This window comes from Hypomesus nipponensis, chromosome 10, assembly GCF_054491055.1.
Source record: "Hypomesus nipponensis isolate SF chromosome 10, ASM5449105v1, whole genome shotgun sequence".
Lineage (NCBI taxonomy): Eukaryota > Metazoa > Chordata > Actinopteri > Osmeriformes > Osmeridae > Hypomesus > Hypomesus nipponensis.
In genome coordinates this window covers 8,134,537-8,156,526 of record NC_140370.1, presented here as the reverse complement: position 1 = coordinate 8,156,526, position 21,990 = coordinate 8,134,537, and the positions used below count along the sequence as shown (strand labels likewise).

The 21,990-nt window shown below is 42.0% G+C and overlaps 3 protein-coding genes across 4 annotated transcripts; 1 reads left to right on the top strand and 2 right to left on the bottom strand.

Moving 5' to 3' along the window:
- Window positions 1-791: 791 nt before the first annotated feature.
- On the bottom strand, window positions 792-3,517 carry LOC146271482 (uncharacterized). The gene is made up of 5 exons (XM_084708120.1): window positions 3,123-3,517; window positions 2,658-2,918; window positions 2,225-2,356; window positions 2,030-2,076; window positions 792-1,938 (listed from the first exon to the last, which is right to left on the bottom strand). Exons 1-5 carry the CDS (start codon window positions 3,364-3,366, stop codon window positions 1,771-1,773), a joined length of 852 nt encoding a protein of 283 aa, XP_084564246.1. The 5' UTR covers window positions 3,367-3,517; the 3' UTR covers window positions 792-1,770.
- A 2,454-nt stretch (window positions 3,518-5,971) lies between these two features.
- Window positions 5,972-7,569, top strand: LOC146271481 (uncharacterized). The gene is made up of 4 exons (XM_084707574.1): window positions 5,972-5,978; window positions 6,020-6,328; window positions 6,487-6,768; window positions 6,945-7,569. Exons 1-4 carry the CDS (start codon window positions 5,972-5,974, stop codon window positions 7,067-7,069), a joined length of 723 nt encoding a protein of 240 aa, XP_084563700.1. The 3' UTR covers window positions 7,070-7,569.
- Window positions 7,570-13,004: 5,435 nt separating this feature from the next.
- On the bottom strand, window positions 13,005-18,654 carry LOC146271480 (ATP-sensitive inward rectifier potassium channel 10-like). 2 transcript variants are annotated; one of them, XM_084707515.1, is made up of 6 exons: window positions 18,563-18,654; window positions 15,079-15,424; window positions 14,531-14,742; window positions 14,058-14,189; window positions 13,686-13,863; window positions 13,005-13,414 (listed from the first exon to the last, which is right to left on the bottom strand). In XM_084707515.1, exons 2-6 carry the CDS (start codon window positions 15,422-15,424, stop codon window positions 13,005-13,007), a joined length of 1,278 nt encoding a protein of 425 aa, XP_084563641.1. In that variant the 5' UTR covers window positions 18,563-18,654. The 2 variants fall into 2 exon arrangements, with proteins under 2 accessions (XP_084563641.1, XP_084563640.1); XM_084707514.1 differs by lacking the exon at window positions 18,563-18,654 and adding an exon at window positions 16,909-17,042.
- Window positions 18,655-21,990: the final 3,336 nt, after the last annotated feature.

Sequence of the window (21,990 nt, the reverse complement as noted above, 5' to 3'; positions counted from 1 at the left end):
AAACGGTCAAATTCAGCCGACAAAATCCAAGTTTGTATCTGAAAGTCGGATTGTAGAAGAAAATGACTTAGTATTTTATAGTTGGGCCTTTATGATAGACACAGGCCTGAGAGGGAACAGTCAGGTGTATTCCCCCCTCCCCCCTCCCATTCTCCAGCACAGACAGAAGAAGAGCGAGAGAGATGGTAAGGAGATGGGAGAGAGAATGCATACCGATAAATGGAGAGAGAGAGACAGACATGAAATGAGAAATGGAGAGGAAGAGGTCATGGTCATGTTGTAGGAGACGTGACACCCTAGCCCTCCTCTCCTCGGCACTCTCTACCTGTTCTGGAGAGGAATAACTGCAGATATAACCTTGGCTGCACGCCACTCACGTCATCCCATTCCACTCCTAATTCCCATTCAGAGAGTTCATTGTCAACCTTACAGATTGTCGGCTGTATTGGTCTTCTATGTTGCACTCATCTTTCGAGCTGTGATATTATCATATGGTGGGAGAGTGATGTCATGCATTCCAAGACATTTGTCCTTCGTACACCCTCTGTTCCTCTGCAGATGATGTCACTGTCTTTGTCTCCAGGAGGCAAAGAGGCTGAGGGACAGAGGAGAGGGCTGGTCACGGTCACAATCTGCAACACACTTTCGCCATCTTGTGGTTTTGAAAGGAATAGCAGTCAAGAAGAAAACTAAGAGCAGTGGTGTGTGTTGTAGATGTAGTAATCATGTGGCTTTAATATGACACAAAGTCAATCTAATTTGAGACATTTAGACATTTTTCAGAACACCGTTTTATTGGTGTGTTAATGTGATCAGACATTCATGATTAGTTTTGCAGCTACAATTGAATAAAGTACTGTTTGATTTATTGTAGCACTATACTGCTCCCAGGGGGTTAAATATAGTCCAAACAATCAAAACTAAGGAGAAGGTCTCAGGAGATGAAGAATCCACAGAACAATGCTTCACCACAAATTTTATGCACAAGAACAACCAATCAGACCACTTATTGACCCTTTCTTATCAACAGTAAATTACACAATGGGGTGTGAGAGCCATCATGTTGAGACCCTGTCCAGCAACTCCAGATTTTAACATAGGAGAGGTGGGGGCAGGTTGACACCCAGATACAAATAGAATCAATAAAATACTAAAATGCTAACTTTTGTCACCAACTGCGACCAAACAAACTAAAGTTTCTTCTGGTAAAACCATGGATTACTGTAGAGTGGGTGACGTCCTCAACAATTCATGAAATACTAGGCTTGACAAACAATTGACATCCTAAATGCGTTAACCAAAGTTGCAACCAAACATTTCCATAATACACTGCAACATGTCAACAAAAGGATTGGTTATAGGGATCCAGCACCTCAGCTTCCTTGTACACTGCAAATTCAGTAAAGGAGGAAAAAAACCTGTAAATAAACCTGTCAGAGGAAACAGTTTTAAGGAAAATGTCAAGAAGAAAAGGGCAGACAGGCCAAAGCATCCATTTCACGAAAATTAAATAGAATACATGTATAAAGTGCATTTTAACAAGCTTTTATCTTGAAGTTTTTTCTCTTCTTAACCCATATTTAAAGTCTGATATTACGAAGTTGAACAAGGATTGACCAAGACAGCGCAGTGAGTCATATGTAAACACGTCAACAGCTTATTTTTCTATCCCCAATAAGATGCAAACCTGCCTTCTTGTGGCCAAGAGGTCTAATTACACCTCAGTCTGTCTTTCAGACTCCCACTGATCTAGTGAGACATTCCTGGGGTCTATAGTCTGGCCAGTGTGTAGGTGTCTGTGTGGTCTGGTATGGGGTCTCCCAGGCGAGGCAGAGGGGGCTTCCTGCCTCGTGATATGCTATAGATGGCTGCTCCTCTCAGATAGTCTGGGAGGGAGGGGTCCTTCAACACTTCCTCAAACTCATTCACGTGCAGCAACTGTGAAAAGAGCACACAGAATTTGATAAACAGAAAATGTAGATTGAGAAAGATAAATGTGGTAAGAACATGATAATCTCAAAAGACTTACCTCGATGGAAGCACATTTCATTTTCATTTTCTTTGTAGTGGTGAATACTGTTGATACACAGGAGATTAGAGTTTATTACTGAAAGGAGGGGCTCGGATGTAATTAGTCGTCATGATGAGTGATTGTAATTAGTCACTGAAATGAATGTGTATTTAGTAAGAGTGATTGAATGGAGTCGTGACGTGCTGGTGGTACCTCCAGTGTGTTTGGGTCTGATGACCAGGCAGTAGAGAAGGAGGTAGATGAGGAGGAGGGCTGTGAGGATGTCCACCAGGATCACAGCGGGCCCCAGCAGAGACATGGGAGAGTAGACCAGCTCCTCAGTGCCTGGAGAGGAACACACACACACACACACATGTGCACACATGCACGAGTGCACACGACCACACGCATGCAAACACACATGCGTATGCACGGATGCACACACATTCATACACACACACACACACACACACATGCACAGCCCCACAAACACACAGTCCCACCTTTGTCATTGCTTTGCTTTTACAGAAGAATGCTTCACTTTCACACCTCCACTTTTAACGCCAAGCACAGCGTTTAGACAATTGCCAAGTGAGGTATTCCGGTATCGGCGTAGCGCCCGGTGAACCAACGCTCCGACACTCACAGACGTCACTCATGCGGCCCCACCGGCTCCTGGCGCTGACCAGGTTGCTGGCGTTGCACACCACCGTGCCGCCGGCCCCGGTGACGCCCAGCAGCAGCTGCGGCGTGACGAGGTCGGCCAGGTCCTGGGTGCAGCCGCCCCGGTCGCAGGTGTAGGCCACGGAGCTGGCCCCGGCCGTGCAGGTCACTGACACGTTGCAGTAGCCCTCGGTGGAGTTGAAGTAGATGAGCAGCATGGTGAACTCCAGGTCTGGGACTGCCTCTGGGACACAGGAGAGACCAGGGGGGGTCAGAGGTCAGCTTCACACGCTACCAAAGGGAATGCTGTCGCATGTCGGAGTAGCACGGGAGCAATGTACCAAGATCGCTAGCCATGTTAGAAAACGTGAGAAATGCTACTCAATACCGTGTATGTTCACTTCAGAACGCCACCAGAAACCATGGTTACCACGGTGCAGACACTCACCGTGAACGTGCAGCTCATGCTTAGCCACGTCCTTCTCGTACCCACGGTGGTCTGTTATCTTGGCGCTGTAGATCCCGTTGTCCGTCTCCTGCAGGTTCTTCAGAACCAGAGAGTAAGTCTTGGGGTTCAGGTCCACCCGGGTCTCGTACTCCTGGTAGACCTTCAGAGGGTTTTTGGACTCGTTGCTGTAGCGCAACACGCTGTGTGTGAGGTTGAACCTCCAGAAGATGTACTCGATGTCCATGCCCTTGAGGCTGGCCTGGACGTCCAGCTGGACCGAGCCCCCCTTGACAGCGAGAACGAGGGCGTCTGCACTGTCCACTGGGAGGGGAAACACAGTCAAAAGGGATTTTTGTTTTTAATACAACAGACAATAAATTACAGACTAATTTTTGTTTTTTTATTCCAGAAATGCCAGGTTGTTGTCACGGGTCACAGTATGGAATGGTAAAACAGTCACGTGAAGTGTTTATTTATGAATCATGAGTTGACATGGTGCTGGCTACTATTGATCTCCACAGCGGATCTTTAACGTTTATATGATACATTATTTTCTAACGTTGAAATAATAAACCATGACTTTTACTTTGCCATGCACCTTGCTGGATCACTTGGTTGACTGGTACTGTTACAGATATGGTTGGTGATAAGTGAGTGTTTTTGTATTCAATAAGTGCGGAGTGAATTTAGACTGCCTTGTCTTCAGATTCTCTCAGTTTTTCCCCTCACGTCTGGAGAAGGACTAGGTAAGAATACCCATGGGTCCACATCTAATCAGGCAGATTACACACATACACTGGGTCATCAGCAAGCAGGTGTCACCGTTTTTTTCAGTGTAGTTGTTAGGATTTTGCCGTTCACGCAGTCCTTCTGCTAACCTCTGTTACTAGACAACCTCGTGCTCCAGGTTCTTTATCCTGTATTACCAGTATTTGTTGTCAATATCATTATACTACAATCAAACTTTCCTCCCTAAAGAACACATCCCTCATCAGAAGAGGACACGGTGTGCAGGAGGGATGTTTAAAGATACATATGTAAAGTCTATTTTAAGAACCCTGGTCTATTCGCAGGGTACCAGGGTGTGGTAAGAAGAAGAGTGTGCTCCGAGATAACAGAATACGCACGCACTGTGAGAAGGGGGGCTTTTTTTAGCTTATCATAGATATAATCTATGTTTTAAGTACTTATGTTGTGTTATGCCAGGTTGCTTTGCGTTGTCTTGTCCCAAGAATTTCAGTGCCCAGTCTGACCTTGTATTGTTCTGTGTATCTGACAAAAGGCTTGAACTTGAACTTTTTTCACATGCTTCTATTAAATAATAAACTGACAAAGAATCTTTTACCACCAGCCCTTCCCACACAGAGTACACATACATCACACCAATGTACTGTGAAAATGTTTGTAAAGATAGTTCAAGTGAAGGCCTACCTGGCTGCAGGATGACCTCAAGTGAAACAGTACAGAGAAGCAGAAGGAGCTGAGATGTTGCAGCCATTTAGCAAGCTAGTCAGTCAGCAAGTCAGTTAGGTCTACTGCTTGGATTGAGGGTTCTTAAAAGGACAGACACATTTTTACCAGAGACTAAAACCATGTGTGAGTTCTTACCCTGGAAAGGAGGGAGGGGTGTCATAAGTCATGTGATGAACCATGGACCCCCAGACTCCAGCCATGGAAACTAGTCCTCTGGTACCTTTCATGTGAAACAACATTATGGTCCATTTGCAATGGGATTTTATAAACCATGAATGTATTAAGTATCAGAAAAGCTGAATGGGAATGCATGTAACAAAGCTTCTGTAAAAATGTGAAACATTACCCCAGCCTCAGATCTTGATTTGTGGTTGTAGACAGGCAGTGCATTGCAGTTCAAACACAGGTTCCACAAAAATATTTGAGTTCATAATTTTGCTCTTTTTGAAGGTGGACAAAAACCATAAACGTATAACCTTAATTTGAGCTAGCCCAATTGCATGTAATATTTTATCATTGCGTCCGTTTGGTTTAGCAACTGTATATTTCTTACTGTCATGCATGCACATCATTTCTGACTTTCATTTCAACTAGGCTAACTTTTCCCTGCATTAGTGTAACCTGCACAGCTTCATGTATATAAAAAAATACCTCTTGTATTTCTAGAAACTACAGAATCCTCCATTGGTGTTGAACAATAAGAAATGTGTGAAGTCTTGAGCGACTTTGCGGTCGCCTAGCTGTTGCCTGCATTCAGCTTGTGGGTGTTGCTAACATAGTTTTGAGGAAATGACCATAGTAAAAAAACAACTTCAGGCCGCTTGAGCAAAGTTCCTCTTTAGTGGCCATATAGCTGTGTGGTTTTAGACAGGAAATGAAAAACAGCAAAAACAGGAGGTAGCTTTCAACAAGGTCTACTTTTAAAAGATAAAGCCTACCTCAACACAGATTCATTAAAGTATAAGGACTCCAGATATATGATCAATCACTCTTAAAGTAATGCATGTGCACCAAGAATTCCCTCAGATTGACCTAACATGTTCTGGGTGGTGGCCTTCAACAAGTTCTGACTGAGTAGTAATGTATTTCTAAAAGCCACAGTGAGTGTCATCAGTAAAAACCAATAAGAAACCACCTCAGTCACACAGACGAAGTAAACGTAACACATTAGTTCAGAAATGTCAACGGAGCATAAAGATGTCCAGAATGTCTTTCTTTCTGCTTTGTAGTTTACTGAGCAGTATTGGACCATTGTCAGGTAAGCTTTGCACCATTCTGAGGATTAAATCATTGGATTAGAGTACACAGTACTTTATTGATTCTTGGGGGTCATTTGCACTGTCATCTATATGTTTTGGTAAATGATCAGTTCCACAATGGAGAGTACAAATGTAGAGTTCATGAGTTATTTGCTTGTTCCACAGTTTACTCTGAGGAGACCCCTGTGTTTGTACTGAAGGGCCAGGATGTCCGTCTGGATCTCAAGGAGCACATTGATCCAATAACTGTATCAGTTGTATCGTGGAGATGTAACAACTCTGACAATGTAGCGAGTTACTTCTCTACACTCAAAGGTTCTTTCTCAGAGAATTATAAAAACAATGCAAACATTTCAGACGGAAATTTCTCCCTGCTTATCAAGAACGTTCAGGAGGCAGACAGTGGATCTTATAGTGTACACGTGACAAGAAAAGGAACAGATATTGATGCCTCATATTTAATTGTGGTTCAAAGTAGGTTTGTTCTTTCCTCTTTATAGTTACATTACACAGATATATCAGATAGTTTAATACACATATTGCTGTTTGTAATTTTACCATAATGGAGAAGAAATCAAGAAAAACATTGCAACGTTATGTGTTACTGATCAATAGTGTTTGTGTGTTTCCAGACCAAGTTGACCCACCAGTGCTGACAGTAGATTCAAACACCTTCACTGCTGACTCCTGTAACATGACTGTGACCTGCAAAGCTCTGAACACCTCAGTCTCCTCCACCTGTAACACCACCTCCTGCTCTCAGGAGGGAGGAGACAGAGGAGGGGTCATGACCTCTACTGCTCCTCTCCTTATCTATGTATCTGGGGGGTCCATCATCTGTAACCACAGCAACCAGGTCAGCTGGGCAGAACATACCAAGGAGATTAAAGCTCTTTGCACTTTTCAACCTACAGGTAATACTGGCAACCGTACAAGCAGTCTTTCTCATTCTTTCACACACACACACACAAACACACACACCTGAATACAAAGCAGAGAGTCTGAGATTGCAACCCCCCCTCCTTTTTTCATAAATGCAGAATGTACTGATATTCACCATCTCTGAACAGTTTTTGTGTTTTGTTTTCAGGGATGCCCCCTGCTGGTGTGTCTGTGTACATGCTGAAGATCGTGCTGTTCTCTGTGGGCTTGGTCCTCGTGGTCTCTGCCCTCCTCACGGTCCACATCATGGAGAAACTCAGCAATAAGGACTGAACTGAAGTCATGTGACATGTTTAGTATGAGGATGCCTCATTAACAAGGAGGTGCGTCTATCTAAAATGACAGGCACACTTATCCCAGAATCAACGTATTTTTGCATTACGTCAACATTTTGTCATGTCTAACTGAAGAATGTAGCCTAATAGAAGTATATTCATCATAAATAATCCAATCTTAAACATGTACATGCTGCTTTTTATTTTATTTTATATGTTATTATTATAATTCTTTGTTTGTTTTACCAATACAGACAAATGCATTTCGGGTCCTGTATGCTGTAGCCTGTATAGGCCTACTGTGCATAACAAAGTAGTTTATGTTTAATAATTTATTGCTTCATACTTCTGTTGTATGATCAACAATTTCCAAAATGCACACTTTCTCAGTGATAGCAAATGTACTTTTGGAAATCTCGAGAAAAACTAGAGTACTTTTTTACGTAACTGTGGTTGACAGTTATAATATGTACTAATGTCACTGTCATTACAAAAACAATCAGTAAAGTTAATACAAATGACCATGTGCTGGCCTTTAGGATGACCCCTGGTGAGATGAGCCTGAAAAGTAAATATGGATGCCTGAGAAAGATGTAAACAGTGTTTGACCAATCAGATATTAACCAATAACCAGAGTATCAACCCAGGAGCAGGGAAAGGGTAACTTGAACCCTCTTACATCAGATAATGTCACTGTATTTCAGTGTCCCAATGAGTGATGAGATGTGAGGGCTGAGAAATTGACAATGCCCTCTGACCCCATCTATTCTAGACAAACTCTAGAATATACTCAAACTCAGGTACTGGTTTGAGCGATTTACTTTTGACTGGACCCATTCATCTTCAAAAAATGAATTCAACATTGAGCAACATAATACTGTCTCACAACATATCAGTGAAACAGAACCAATGGTGAAGGCAGTAAGCAGAAGAATAAGATAAACACTTCATGGTAAGACACTTGGATGCAAACAGTTAATCATTTAGCAGACACTTACATTCCTAAAAACGTATGGAAGAGCATTCGAACAAGTGCTATCTTAAACATCAGTCTTATGCTTAACCACCAGCCATACTTATCCCTGAAGGCAGTAGCAGCAGCAAAGACAAATGTAAAAGCATAAAATAAATGTTTGACAATGGATTCTTTTTAAACTGAACTGAACTGTAACCGTAACCGTAACTTACTATGAAACATTCAATGTACAATACAGGATTTAATTATTGAAATAATACTAACAACTGCAATTCAAATCATTAACTTTATCAATAATTGACAGTTTGTTGTTACAGTTTTGTAAAGGCTTCATGATCAAATATATTTTTTATTTTCAAGCAACTTTTAGGCTTCTCATTACTCATACATTTTCTTTTAAACATAATAACAATAAATTTGCCTACCCGAATGGAGAATACAATATAAGTTAAATCCACAACACTGCACCAGCTTTCCTTTTCAATCAATTGTTAAATAAAACTGAAATTCAAGCAATATAATCATCTTCCAATTCCAAAAGTTATATTTAACTAGTGCTAGTATGCCTGATGGTTTTTTTCGTCACCTGAGCATAGATGCTGTTTGGGAGTTGTGTGGCGTTGGCGGTCATCTCCATAGTTTCAGGGTCCTCAGGCTCAGGGTGTTGCACTGTGCTGTAGATGGTTGGTGAGCAGCTGTCAACAGACTGATCAACAGGGGCCCCCTGAGCTTGAGGAGTATTCTGAAACGATGTAGAGAATACACATGCAGTCACTAGTAGCATTGTGACTACCGTATGCAACTTGTATGGGGACAGAGATGATAGAAATAGTGTTTAATCATGATATCATTTTGACAAAAATGTACTAAGTGTCAATATGTCTGACAACATTTCCTAAATGTTTAATGTTTTTTAACTCAGACTGCCTTGGACTACATATTGACTCAGAATTCCATTGCAGTTGTTTATTTTCCTGTCAGTTCTTACTTACCTGAACAGAGTCATATGTTGAGTTGACACATGCAGTTTTTGTCTCCGAAACACAAAAACAACAAACAAGTGTCTCATCTTCTGTGTTTGTTGTTTCTTATGCCAAGACCACAGTTGTTAACATGAGTAAAGATATTGACTCAAAGCTATTTCCAATCTCCAAGGACAATATGTATATTGAGTTTATCAACTGAGTGAAACAACTTGTCTGCAGTTGATATCCTACAGTACATTTTAAAAACAAAATGACAGTGTTCTGGTTTTTCTGGTAACATACTCGGGGGAAGGAAATCTTGAAATCTATAATATTTGAATCACAAAAATGTGTTCGGTTATGCAATCCATGCACTTTTATGATGACATCTGTGGAAGAAATTGGGATTTCCTGTGTGCTTGCATTATTCACTAATCAATAGACCTAGTCATTGGATACTAGTTGGTATGTTCTCATGTAAGCTTGCTAATAATAAGAGTAGATTGTGTCTATTTGTCAGTGTTAATAGATGTTCGGGGTCAGGAGAAAGTACTGGCTAAATGTTCCTTGTCATGATTACAATGAAAACTGCAGTTGTGCTTGCAGGGACAATAATAGAGATTTGTATCTGGCCTGCAACACAACAACATATTTCAGGTTAGACCTACTAAACACTTTGATACTTTAATCATCCTTCAATGCAAGCACAGTGAAAGTGTATGTGTGCGCGTGTGTGTATGTGAAGGAAAGAGAAAGACAGTTTGCTTGTATGGTTGCCAGGTTTACCTGTAGGGGAAAGAGGGCAAAGCCCTTTAATCTCTTTGGTATCTTCTGCCCAGCTGACCTGGTTGCTGTGGTTAGAGATGATGGACCCCCCAGATACATAGATAAGGAGAGTAGAGGTCATGACCCCTCTTCTGTCTCCTCCCTCCTTAGAGCAGGTGATGTTGTTGCAGGTGGAGGAGACTGAGGTGTTCAGACTTCTGCATGTTACAGTCATGTTACAGGTGTCAGCAGTGGAGGTGTTCCAGGCTACTGTCAGCACTGGTGGGTCAACTTGGTCTGGAAACACACACAAACACTATGGATCAGTACTACATACAATTGCAGTATTTTTCTTGATTGGTAAAAGTACAAACAGCAATATGTGTTTCAAACTCTTTGACATAGGGAGTCAGGTGGCTGAACAGTGAGGGAATCGAGCTGGTAATCTGAAGCTCGCCAGTTCGATTCCCGGCCGAGCAAAATGACGTTGTGTCCACTTCACCCTACTTGCCCCGGGGGAATGTCCCTGTACTTACTGTAAGTCGCTCTAAGAGCGTCTGCTAAATGAGTAAATGTAATACATCAATGCAATGTAACTATAAAGAGGGAGGAACAAGCCTACCTTGAACCACAATAAAATACATGGTCTCGATGTCTTTAGATCAACATGTCACTTTTAGGCTATAAGGTCCACTGTCTGCTTCTTGAAGGTTATTGATAAGTAGGGAGAAGTTTCCATCTGAAAAGTGTGCCTTTTTTTTATAATCTTCTGAAAGTTGAAGAAAATTTGAAGGACGGAAGTATTTCAATACACTGACAGATTGGAATGTCCACGTTACAAATGATACATGTTGTGGATCAGCATGCTCCTTGACATCCAGATGGATATCCTGGCCCTTCAGTACAAACACAGGGGTCTCCTCAGAGTAAACTGTGGAACAAATATAAATCAATTATTGTTAAATGAAGGTTTTATTGCATTAAGCATGAGGGAACAACACATGAATCCATGGATGATTCACCAATGCATGTCAGTGACTAAGAAGTCAGGTGAGAGTGAACCAAGGAAGGATGTACAGTAGGTCTTGCTAGGGACTGTGTTAGTCAATCCATCTCCATGTTGTATTTTGGTGGTTTGTAGCTCTCGTTTGTAGTGGCTTGCAATACAATATATATATATATATATATATATATTTTTTTTTTTAAGTATACAGGAGTAAGGAGTATGTGTATGTAATTGGCTTGTGCATTTATTTTAAGAAAGAACTTCATACATTTTAAGAATAAGCATTATCAGGAAAATGTGAACAATATGAGCTTTGAACTTTAATTTCATTGCTTAATTTTCACGCAGCCAGTTCCTGTTTCCTGTCATCTTGTCGTTGAAAAGGTTTATCTGAATATTCCCACACAACTTCATATATATTTAAGGAAATACTACACATATTTTCCCTTAAGTTAAACCATACAATATGTTGTGTATCTCACCTTATAACCGTAACAATTTTTTTTTAACTATTATTTACTGATTCTCTCAACCAAAGAAGAAGAAGAAAATGAAACTATCAGTCATTACACTGAACATTTATTTTTATTGGCCAAAAAGGTTTTGTTCACACATTATAAAAATAATTGCAAATCCCTTGGTTGATAACAGCCAGTAGAATGATAAGAAAAACCATGATACAAAATGTAGATGGGAAACTATAGTTAACGGCAGCATGTAATCATATTATTAATCATTAATTAATCTTTAATAAACTTATAATTGAAACAAGTCAAATTGTCAGTAACAGCAAAACTGTTACATACATATTTATGTTCTTACCTTGTTTATAGACAGTAGTTAGAGCTAGAGCAAGAGCTATGTACAGATGATGTAGAAACATCTTCAATCTAATGCGTGACAGACAATCTAGAATCTTTTGTTACAAGTCTGTACTACCTCGCAACCACAATTTTAAATCCACGTTGTCATAACTGTGCTTATGAACTACATATGAAGCCCTATATAACCCTAACCCCTTTCAAAGGGACCCTTATTAAGGTAAAGTGTTGCCAAGTTGTTCGATATACTGACTGTTTTGTTTTTCTGTGGGTATTTTACCACTTCTACATACATTATGTATAAAGACAATTATTTCAAGATTTTACTCAGGCTTTCAGTCTTTGGCCCTTTACTGACAGAAAAGCACAGTTCTCACATGGCTCAAAAGATATCAGCAAACATACAGGGGCTTGATTTTTAGGAGATCTAAGTATAACATGATACAACAAAAACATCTCAAATCATCATCATCCAACCTCTTTCACTGAACACACTTCCACCTTCACTATCATCATTATCATCATCATCGCCATCATTATCACCCCACAGTAGTTTTACCATCAACTTTACTCAGATTCAGTATTCTCTTAACACTTCCTCATGATTCTCTCTGCTTATCATCCTGAAAGGAAACTAATATTATTACACATCCAAGATCAGTTCATAGAATTCCCCCAAAACATTACACATTAAACAATGATGTCCTTTCAAGATTAAAATTTAATTAATTATACAGCCACATACATATTTCTGGGCAAAGAATCTTAATAATGTTACATCGGAAGTGCTTTTAAGCTAGCAGATTCCTCTGCTATGGATTCTTCTAAATATGCCTTTGCAATGATGTAGAAAATATTAAACTCTGTGCTTACACGTCCAGCCGCAAAACAACTCATTAAACTAACCTATGAATTAAGAGTGAGTCATCCCAGTTATAACAAATTACCTAACTTTGGGAACTCATATACTGTTATACAGTCAAATAGAAAAAGTAATCAATTATAAAAGCTGTTTCAGTGTTTTAGTGAAGTTAAACGTTACGTTATATACGTCTAAATTCTAGTGAGAAGTGCTACAAGTGTTCCTAAGGTGCAACGGAACATAAAGTGCTAAATCTGCTGTTTTGAAAATAACAGAAATATCTGTGCAGACAATGCATAGTGACACCATCAAGAATGTACACAGCACCTTCAACATAGTCAAGTTTACTTGAGGTCTACATTCCTTGTTGTTGTCGTACAATAGTGTAATATCTTTTTCAAAGTGCTTTCAGCTAAAATTAAAACTACAATAGATGTAGTCTATATGTACACACATACATTAAATGCTAACTCTGATGTTTTGTGTGTGCACGGATTAACACATCTTTACATGACCCCCGCCCACCGCCCCTCACCCCTCAAACATTACTGATGCGCACGCTGAGTGGGCTACTGTCTCTCACCCTTCCCCTGCCCCCCCCCCCTTCCTCCCCCCTCTCCCGGTAGCTCTGCTCCAGGCGGATCTTCTCCGGGTCCGCGCCCTCCCCACCTCCCCCGCCCTGGTAACCGTGGTGCGGGGAGCCCGACGAGGACGACTTGAAGACGGGCGTGGTCTTAGTCTTGGCCACCTTGTCGAAGAAGGCAAAGTCGGCCACGTACTTCCCAGAAGGGGAGAGGGAGACCACGGGGGGGAACTCGTAGCCCCACAGGATCTCATCAGGGAGGTAGGAGGTGCGCACCTGGCACGTGGCTGAGGTGGGCTCCACCGTGGCGCTCATGATCACCAGCAGCTCAAAGTCAGCAAGGTCTGGATCTGTCCATCCACCACCTTGAGAGAGAGAGAGAGAGAGAGAGAGAGAGAGAGAGAGAGAGAGAGAGAGAGAGAGAGAGAGAGAGAGAGACGAGGAAGTAAAAGACACAGCTAAATAAAAGTTGCCACTTGACTGGAAATGCGTAGGCCTAAATAATGCTAGCCTCACGTTTTAGATTTACACTCCATTTGGCAGATACGTTTATCCTAATCGACAATTAGTGCATGAGTGAAAAAGAATGAAGCAATGAAGGAGGGTGCTGAAGGAGGGTGCTGAAGGAGGGTGTACCCTTGGCAGCCCAGGCCCTCAGGGGGCTGAGGTCGTCGATGATGTGGTAGAAGGTGAGGGGCAGGATGAGGAAGGGGCTGTCGCTGGACATGTCCACCTGGAAGGGCACATTCCTTTGGTCCAGACGCACCGTCTCCCCCTCCTTGGTCAGGGACGTCTGGAGCAGCTTCCCGCTCACCTGGGACCAGACAGTCAATATGAGGGAGAATCACCTGGGACCACACAGTCAATATGAGGGATAATCACCTCATATGATTTGTTTTGATGGATGAAAGGATCGTTTATCGGTCGTATTAACGGGTGTGGGAAAAAAAAGATGGAATGAGACACACAGCATAGGCCAACCACACAGACACAGTTGGAGATTCATACCTGGCAACCCAACAGGAGGCTCTTGCGCATGTTGGCTACCCGGATCATGAGGCAGGGTCGGCCCTCGTGACTGGACACCACGGCGTGCTGGCTGAACTTGACGGTCTCACCTCTCTTCTTTGGCCGAGCCACCTAAATAGGTCGGGGGGAGGGAGGGGGAGGGGGGGTTCACTGAGCAGATCTCTGTCTGAGTGTACTGGAGTGTGGATTTTGGTCGGGATCAATTCCATTTCCGTGCATGCTGAGTCAGCTAGGTTGGAAGTCAATTTGGGCCAAGTTCCAAATCTTCAGGACTGTGTGCTTAACTCTTAACTGTATGACGTTGATTTGTATTTTTCTACCTTAATTAAAAAACATGAGTCGCACTGAGCCAGCACAAAATAAAGACAACACACCTGTAGACAAAGATCCCAACACAATATAATGATGAGTCTGTGAGAGACTTCTTGTTCCAGTATGATCCATACCCTTACCTTTGCCAAGAAGGTTCCAGTGATGAAGATCTCCATCACCATGGTGATGACCAGCTGAAGGATGAGGAGGATGATGGCGGCGGGACACTCCTCGGTGATGCAGCGGAAGCCGTAGCCAATGGTGGTCTGTGTCTCCAGCGAGAAGAGGAAGGCTCCCGTGAGGGTCTGCATCTGCATCACGCAGGGGGTGTGGTTGGACGGTGGGTCGAACTCTGGGGGGGTGGAGGGAGGGTCAAAGGGCTCATGAAAAACTCACCTTGCGTGTTTAAGGGATGTACAAAGGGTTACGCTGTTTAGTTTAGCTTCACACTAAACAATAGAAAACAGATTCGGTTTTGTTTGATATTCATAGGGGACATCCATGTTGCCCTTACAGTGTGTCCAACAGAACAGACCTTTGTTCATGTGTACTAGGTTCTAAATTGAGCTGGGGATGTTTGTGTGTCGAGTCCAGCACCTACTAATGGTGTTTCCCTGGCACATCAAACAACTAAAACAACACTTATGTAGACTGAACACGTTGGTTGTGGTTCCCCCTCCTGTCTTACCAATTAGGTCTCCATGCACCAATGCCACAAGGTACCACAACATCCCAAACAGGAACCAGGTCCCGGCGAAGGTGGCGGTGAAGAGGAAGAACTTGTAGCGCCACTGCATGTCCAGGAAGGTGGTCCAGAGGTCACGTATGTACAGGGCGCTCCGCCCACTGATGTGCTCGATGCGCACGTTGCTCCGCCCATCCTTGGAGAGCACACGCCTCCTCCTCCGCAGGGTCCCGCCCCCGCCCGAGCTCCCGCCGCCCAACAGGGGCTTCAGAATGTCCGTTTGCGTCTGGGAGTGACACACCTTTTGGGGGGAGGAGCTACGGGAGGAAGGGGGTGTGGCGGATGTCATCTATAAGGAATACAAATGTAGTAGATACTGGATTATGTCATTGATATGGGAAGGTAGTCAGACACATGGAAGATACGGTTTGGATATTTTGTGTGGTTAATTGACAGTTAGGGTATTTTTCACACTCATACATCCTGGTGGGGAAAAACAGAACGAATGGTGTGAACTGATATATCGTGTCAGGAAACGGGGTGAAAGAGGAAGTCAGACATGGCTTAGCGAAACAAGTCAGTTAGAAAAAGGCTTCCGCTCAACTGGCTGCACCACAAGAGCTGTACTGAACCAAAGCCCGTGGTTTCGCAAGTTTGGGCGTCATGCAAAGTCAAGTCACACCCACAGCTAAGATCGGGGTCAAGAACATCATGCATATGAGAGAATGAACTCCTCCACAGTGGAAACAAAGAGCAAACCCACAAACACCCACTCACTTACTTCCAGCGCACGTAGACCACAGATGGAACATGACAGTGAAGAGTAGAAGAAGAGGGGAGATTGAGAGAAGGAAATTAACGATAAAATGGTTAGATGTGCAGAAAGAGGGAGAGAGTCCTGGAGCAGGTGCAGAATTAGGATGACAGGATGTACATTATCCAGACACACAATAGATACTCGGGCTCGTTTGTGAGTTTGGAGAAACGAGAAACGGACATGATTCAATTAAGGTAAAGAAAGTGAGAAACACAGAGTTTATCTAGATGAAGTCCAAAAAAGGCTTCAATGCCAGTGCCAGCTTGGGAGACCTTTAGTGGACAAAGAGTGAACTTCTGACTGGAAACAAGAGACGCTGATAAGAGTTGATCCGGGCTGGGGCCAACATTTCTGGACTAGAACCACATATGTCCTGTCCTTTCCTTTTCAGCCTCTTCGGTATCTTCCTATTCTCTTTCTAACTCTCTTTCTCTTCTCTCTCTTCCTCTCTTTCGGTCTTCCTCTAAATGTGTTTTTGCTGTAAGTGTATTCTCTCAGTCACCACACTGTTAGGGGGACACTGAGAGCTTTGTCATCCACGTTGACTAAATAGACCCATACACACACACTGACTACACATACACATTCATGCATACATTCCAACCTGCATGCACACACACACCACAAAGCATATGTCCAAAATGCATGCCAACACACCCACACACACACAAACACACACATACACACACTGTAACTGCGCAAATAAACAGCCTGCATGCAAATAGCTCAGATACAATGCAGATCTTACGCAAGTCATTATTGTTAATTACACAACACATCTCTGATTATGCAATGATGGGCCTCTCCTGATTACAATGACAGTATTGAAAACTTGTTCTTTCAATCATAATTTTGTTCCTCTTAATCACTGCATCTCTTTCTTTCTCTCTCACACACACAATCCTTTGCAATCTCTCTTACTGAGGGCATGCTCTGTCTCTGTTGATTGACAGTCAGCAGAGCAGCATAGCTGTAAAAGTAAAACGTTTGAGTCTGATAACATTTTACAAACTAACCTTTCCAGCAGGATATATTCCATCTCCATGGTAACAGATGAGCTCTCGTGGTCTATGTAGTGCTGACCCTTTCACAGAATCAAAAGTTTGCCTTCGCTAAACTATGAAAGCGTGCTGCATGTTTTCGTTTGTCTCTGTCTCTTTTTCCCTCTTTCCTTCTCCTTTTCTCTCTCCCTCACTCTTTCCGTCCTGCGTACACAAGAATGCTTTGTTTGGGACATAGATGAAAGGAACAAAAGGCGCCATTGACAAAATCAAGTGTGTGCAAGTGTGTGTATGCGCGTGCGTCTGTGTGTGTATGTGAAAGGAGGAGCGAGAGAGCGGAAAAGGGGCAAAGAGAGAAAGAGATCTGTGACAAAGGCCCTCGTTAGTATTCTGGAGAGTAGAGTAATGCCCCACCATCTGAAATGCACTATCAGCCCTCCCTCTCTCCCTCTCCCTCTCTTTCCCTCTCTATCTCTCTTCCTTCCTTCCTTCCTTCCTTCCTTCCTTCCTTCCTTCCTTCCTTCCTTCCTTCCTTCCTTCCTTCCTTCCTTCCTTCCTCTCTCTCTCTCTCTCTCTCCTCTCTCTATCTCTCTTTCGCTCTTTCTCTTTCTCTTCTCACTGGATCTCTTTTCCTCTCTCCATTTCTCTTTCCCGCTCGCTTCAATCCATACCTCTTTTACACTTCATCTCTTACACACACACGTACACACAAATATCAATAGTGATTCCGATGTAGTGTTGCACTGCGGTCCTAATCACTTATTAGAATCCCTCCACTTCATGAGAAACACATGCAAACTCTTTCAAACTGTAAGCAATCTTTACTTTGGTCCTAAAGATCAAGAACGGTTTACTATAAATATACAATGCATTTTTCTCAATTGGAATCAAATATAACTGTAAACACCTGTAAACCACACTACCCCTAAGCTCCAAAATACTAGGTGTTCTTCAGATTTTTCAGGCTTAAGTCAAAGCTTCAACTTTAACTTCAACTTATTTTCCAAGGGGAAATCCTTAGGATTCAATGAGAACCATGTGAATAGCTGGAACTTGGTCGAGTTTCTATCACAGATGTGACCACCTCTGCTTGATGTGATTGCCTCTCAGAGAGTTGGAAATAAAGATGTCATGAGTCATGATTCTATCTTACTTTTTAAGTTATATCTGGAAATTGTTAAGCAGAGAGTACCTTAATGGGGTTTTACAGCATAGATATACATTTAATTAGATTAGTAAAAATATAAATTAGATTTTTGGGAGTAGTTGGAACATCTTGTTCATGGATTGCTGAAAAGTTATGTTTTGTGGATTGGTTTGTTCCACAAGCAGGACTGACAAATAATATAAAATTAAAAACTATCAGTGTATGAAGTGAGGTACAAGCAACTATATTGGACCACCTGCAAGTCTTGTATTTACATGACATTCATTATGTAGCTTCCTGCTAATAAATGTGAAATAGGTCACAAACAACAGTAACAATAATACCTTACTTGGTATATTAATATGATTATTGCTCATTATAGGTATTGGTACTGTTACTGTTGAGTTTGAAATTACTTGAGATGATATTCACTCCGTGGGCTGCACAAGGTGATTATTAAAAACTGCTTTATAATATTACTATTTTAAATGTATGTTAACCCAAAATAGATTAATTACTTACCTTGCAGTCGGGTTAAAATATTAATTGAAGCATGCAGATTAAGTTAGATGTATAGATCTTGTATTACACGACAAGAACCATCGGCATTTGTGTCTTGCACATGTCGGCATTGTTATCATACGCATGCTCACGCAACCCACTCAATGCATTCCAACTTGGACGTTGCTGTGGTAGTATAAATTCTGTAAGTTATTCAACTCGAAACGGATGCACCCTTGATGCAGGTTACGAGAATCATTTCTCGTACTCCTCTCTTGACCCAGTCCCTGACACACTTTATCTTGAAATTAGACAGTCAGTTTTGGCTTTATAAGCGGTCATCTCTCTCTCTCTCTCTCTCTCTCTTTCACTCACATGCAAACACACCCACAAACACCCGATCTCTCTCACTTTGATTCGGTTTCTTGCGCGTGCGTTCTGCATTAATTGGTCACGCAATTGGCGTTGATTTGATTGTCATATACAAAATGTTAGTGGCTTTCATTACGTAATGTGTTTTATTCGTCTTTTGAAATGACATTGCTTCGATAGCATAGGCCCTATTGAGTTGGAATGGGGTCTTGAACGACGGGAAAACATGTACAGTGAATAGTATATGCACCCCACGTTCAGCCTCAGCCTGGTCCTTCATATTTAAAACAATATTAATTCAGATGAAAAGTGTGTGATGATGCAGAACGTTGTAACCACTAAAAGCAAATACAGCTGCGATTTACCACCAAACAAGATTGATGAATTATAACTACCCATGCTTGGATAACCAGAGGCCTATGGGTTTTACTAGCAAATAGGTTTTAGTCTCACTAAGAAATTTAGGCTAACTTATTTAGAAACCTGCCAGTAATCTTTTTTTAAGGATGCTTCAGAATGACACCTGCTCTACTAACCACACAAACACAAACACACACTTGTTTAGGATACTCTCGCAGGCCTGTATTCATTGCCTTTTGTGAACAGCTTTTCGTGTGGCCTCTTGCGCTTGAACAAAATGTCCCAGAGTGAAACACATAAAGAGAGAGAATTTCGTGAGGCGAATACTGCCTCCATTCTGGCTCATATAACGGTGACGATTGGACAAGGGAAAGGGGGATAGAGAGAGGGCCTGGGGTGGAGGGTTAATGATTGAAACCAAGTTTCTTATGAGTTGGATGAGTCGAGGTTGGCGTCTCTAATGGGCATTGTGTTGATCACCACAGTTAGTTTGTAAAGGTTAACAAGTTCAGGTGGTCCTTCTTGGCTATTGATTGTCTTGCCATTTGATGTGAAAAAAACAATATGGGTTACAATATGAACGCTTTCTATCTGGTTAATTGGGAGATCAAATACCTATCAATGTGTACTGTAGATCTTACTAGAAACTGGGGTCACAGGAGGTTGATTGAAGCGTGCGTGTGTGTGTGTGTGTGTGTGTGTGTGTGTGTGTGTGTGTGTGTGTGTGTGTGTGAAAGAGAGAAGCTATGTCCGGGTCAGTGTTCTTGGCATGTTAACCTGTGGTAGTGGTAACACATCCGCTGCCTTTGTTTGCCTGCGTTTCGGTGTTCATCGACTACAATTAAGAACTGTGCTCATTTGCATCTTTCCGGTTCCCTTCTGCTGCCTGCCTGTCTGTCCTGCCTGATTTCCTGTCTGGTTCTCCTGCCTGCCCTCTCAACCCCGCCTAGCCTACCCCGTCCCCCTGCCGTGCTCCCCTGCCCTTTACCCCCGCCCTTTCATTGAACGCCCCTTTACTTTGAACCATTCAGGCTGGCTTGTGTCGGGCATTTGGTACACTCACCCCTAATAGAAATAAAGTGGCAACTAGCTCCATAGTAATACTCATGCTTTTGGAATTAGAGATTCAACAAGCTGGTATCCGTTTACTGAGCACTGCCCTCATACCTTCCCTCAGCCAGTAAGTTTATCTCCTCCCCTCAGTCCACCAGGTGTTAAGCTCTCAATCTGTTACTTTAACAACCTAAAACAACTCTGCTAATTCAGCTTTGTACAGTTTCGCTGTTGACACCTGATGAGGGTCATCTGTGGCTGATTGAAAATGATTATGTTTGAGATTTTGAGATCAATTCAGACCTGGCTATTCTGCCCTATTTGTTACATTTACATTTAGTCATTTAGCAGACACTCTTATCCAGAGCGACTTACAGTAAGTACAGGGACATTCCCCCGAGGCAAGTAGGGTGAAGTGCCTTGCCCAAGGACACAACGTCATTTGGCACGGCCGGGATTCGATCCAACAACCTTCTGATTAATAGCCCAACTTGTTAAGAGATAGTATAAAGTTCTTTGATTGCCTTAATGCAAACTTCAAGTGTCAGATCAAACTTTACTTCCTCTTTGATGTGAAACCCCACTGTCTGACATTGATGGAACCTTACATGTCATCAGGCTGACGAACAGATTCCAGTGCTTAGAATGTCAAACCTACTGTTACTGTAAAAATTTAATAACAACCTTGTAGGGGCAAATCATGTATTATGGCTGAACTATTCAAAGGCTTATTAATAATATGTTACATTATACAGATTTTTAGGGGTTCAAGTAGGAAGCGTGCAATTGAATAACTTTTAATATAATCATTTTGTAGTGTAGGACATGACAGACTGCAATGTCCCATTTAAACCAGCAAGGGGAGACAAATGCTGATATTTTGTGGTGTGAGGAGGGAAAAGGAGAGGACCAGTGATGTAGCCAAGTCGTACCTTCAGGGCGGGGCTTAACAATCCCCCCCACTTTCCCACAGATCACAGCCATTACCTAAGTTCTCTAAGTAGCAGACCTAATGAAGCATTCCAGTGGTTTCGGCCAGTTTTCACACTTCAGAGAGAAACAGAAAGAGGCCTGACAAGTCTTACTGGTTCCACTGGCAAGATTCACATTATTTTCCCACAGCTGTTAAGGTGAAGAATGAGGAAATACTGTTCTTAAAACATCCTTATTGACATTGGCTATGTTGACATATTGACATGACTACATTAAAAGTAACACATCACACAACAACTAAAACTAATGTAGGCAAGAAGATACATCAAATAACCTGCCAGTAAATATGCTTGGAACAAGATAATTGAGAAATGACACCACTGCAAAAAGCAGACCTTACTATAGAGGAAATGGTTGAATAGATAGATAGAAATCTTGATAGAAATGTATCAAATGAGATTCAACTAGATCTGCTCAGTTTGGAAGACACCTTTTGTGTTCATGTACCATGAAACGATTTGTCACCCCAAACATTGAGTCATAGTGGTGTTGAAGGCCTTCATCACAGATGGGTAAGACAGAAATTAATGTATCGCAATGATATGAGCGAATGTATTGAGACATATCTGGGTTTGGTGAAAATATATAGTTTGAGTGTTACCTGTAAAAGAAAAGTTATTTGCAAAGACTTTAAAAGCTTTCCCAGTTCCAGTTTAAACAAAATAAAACCC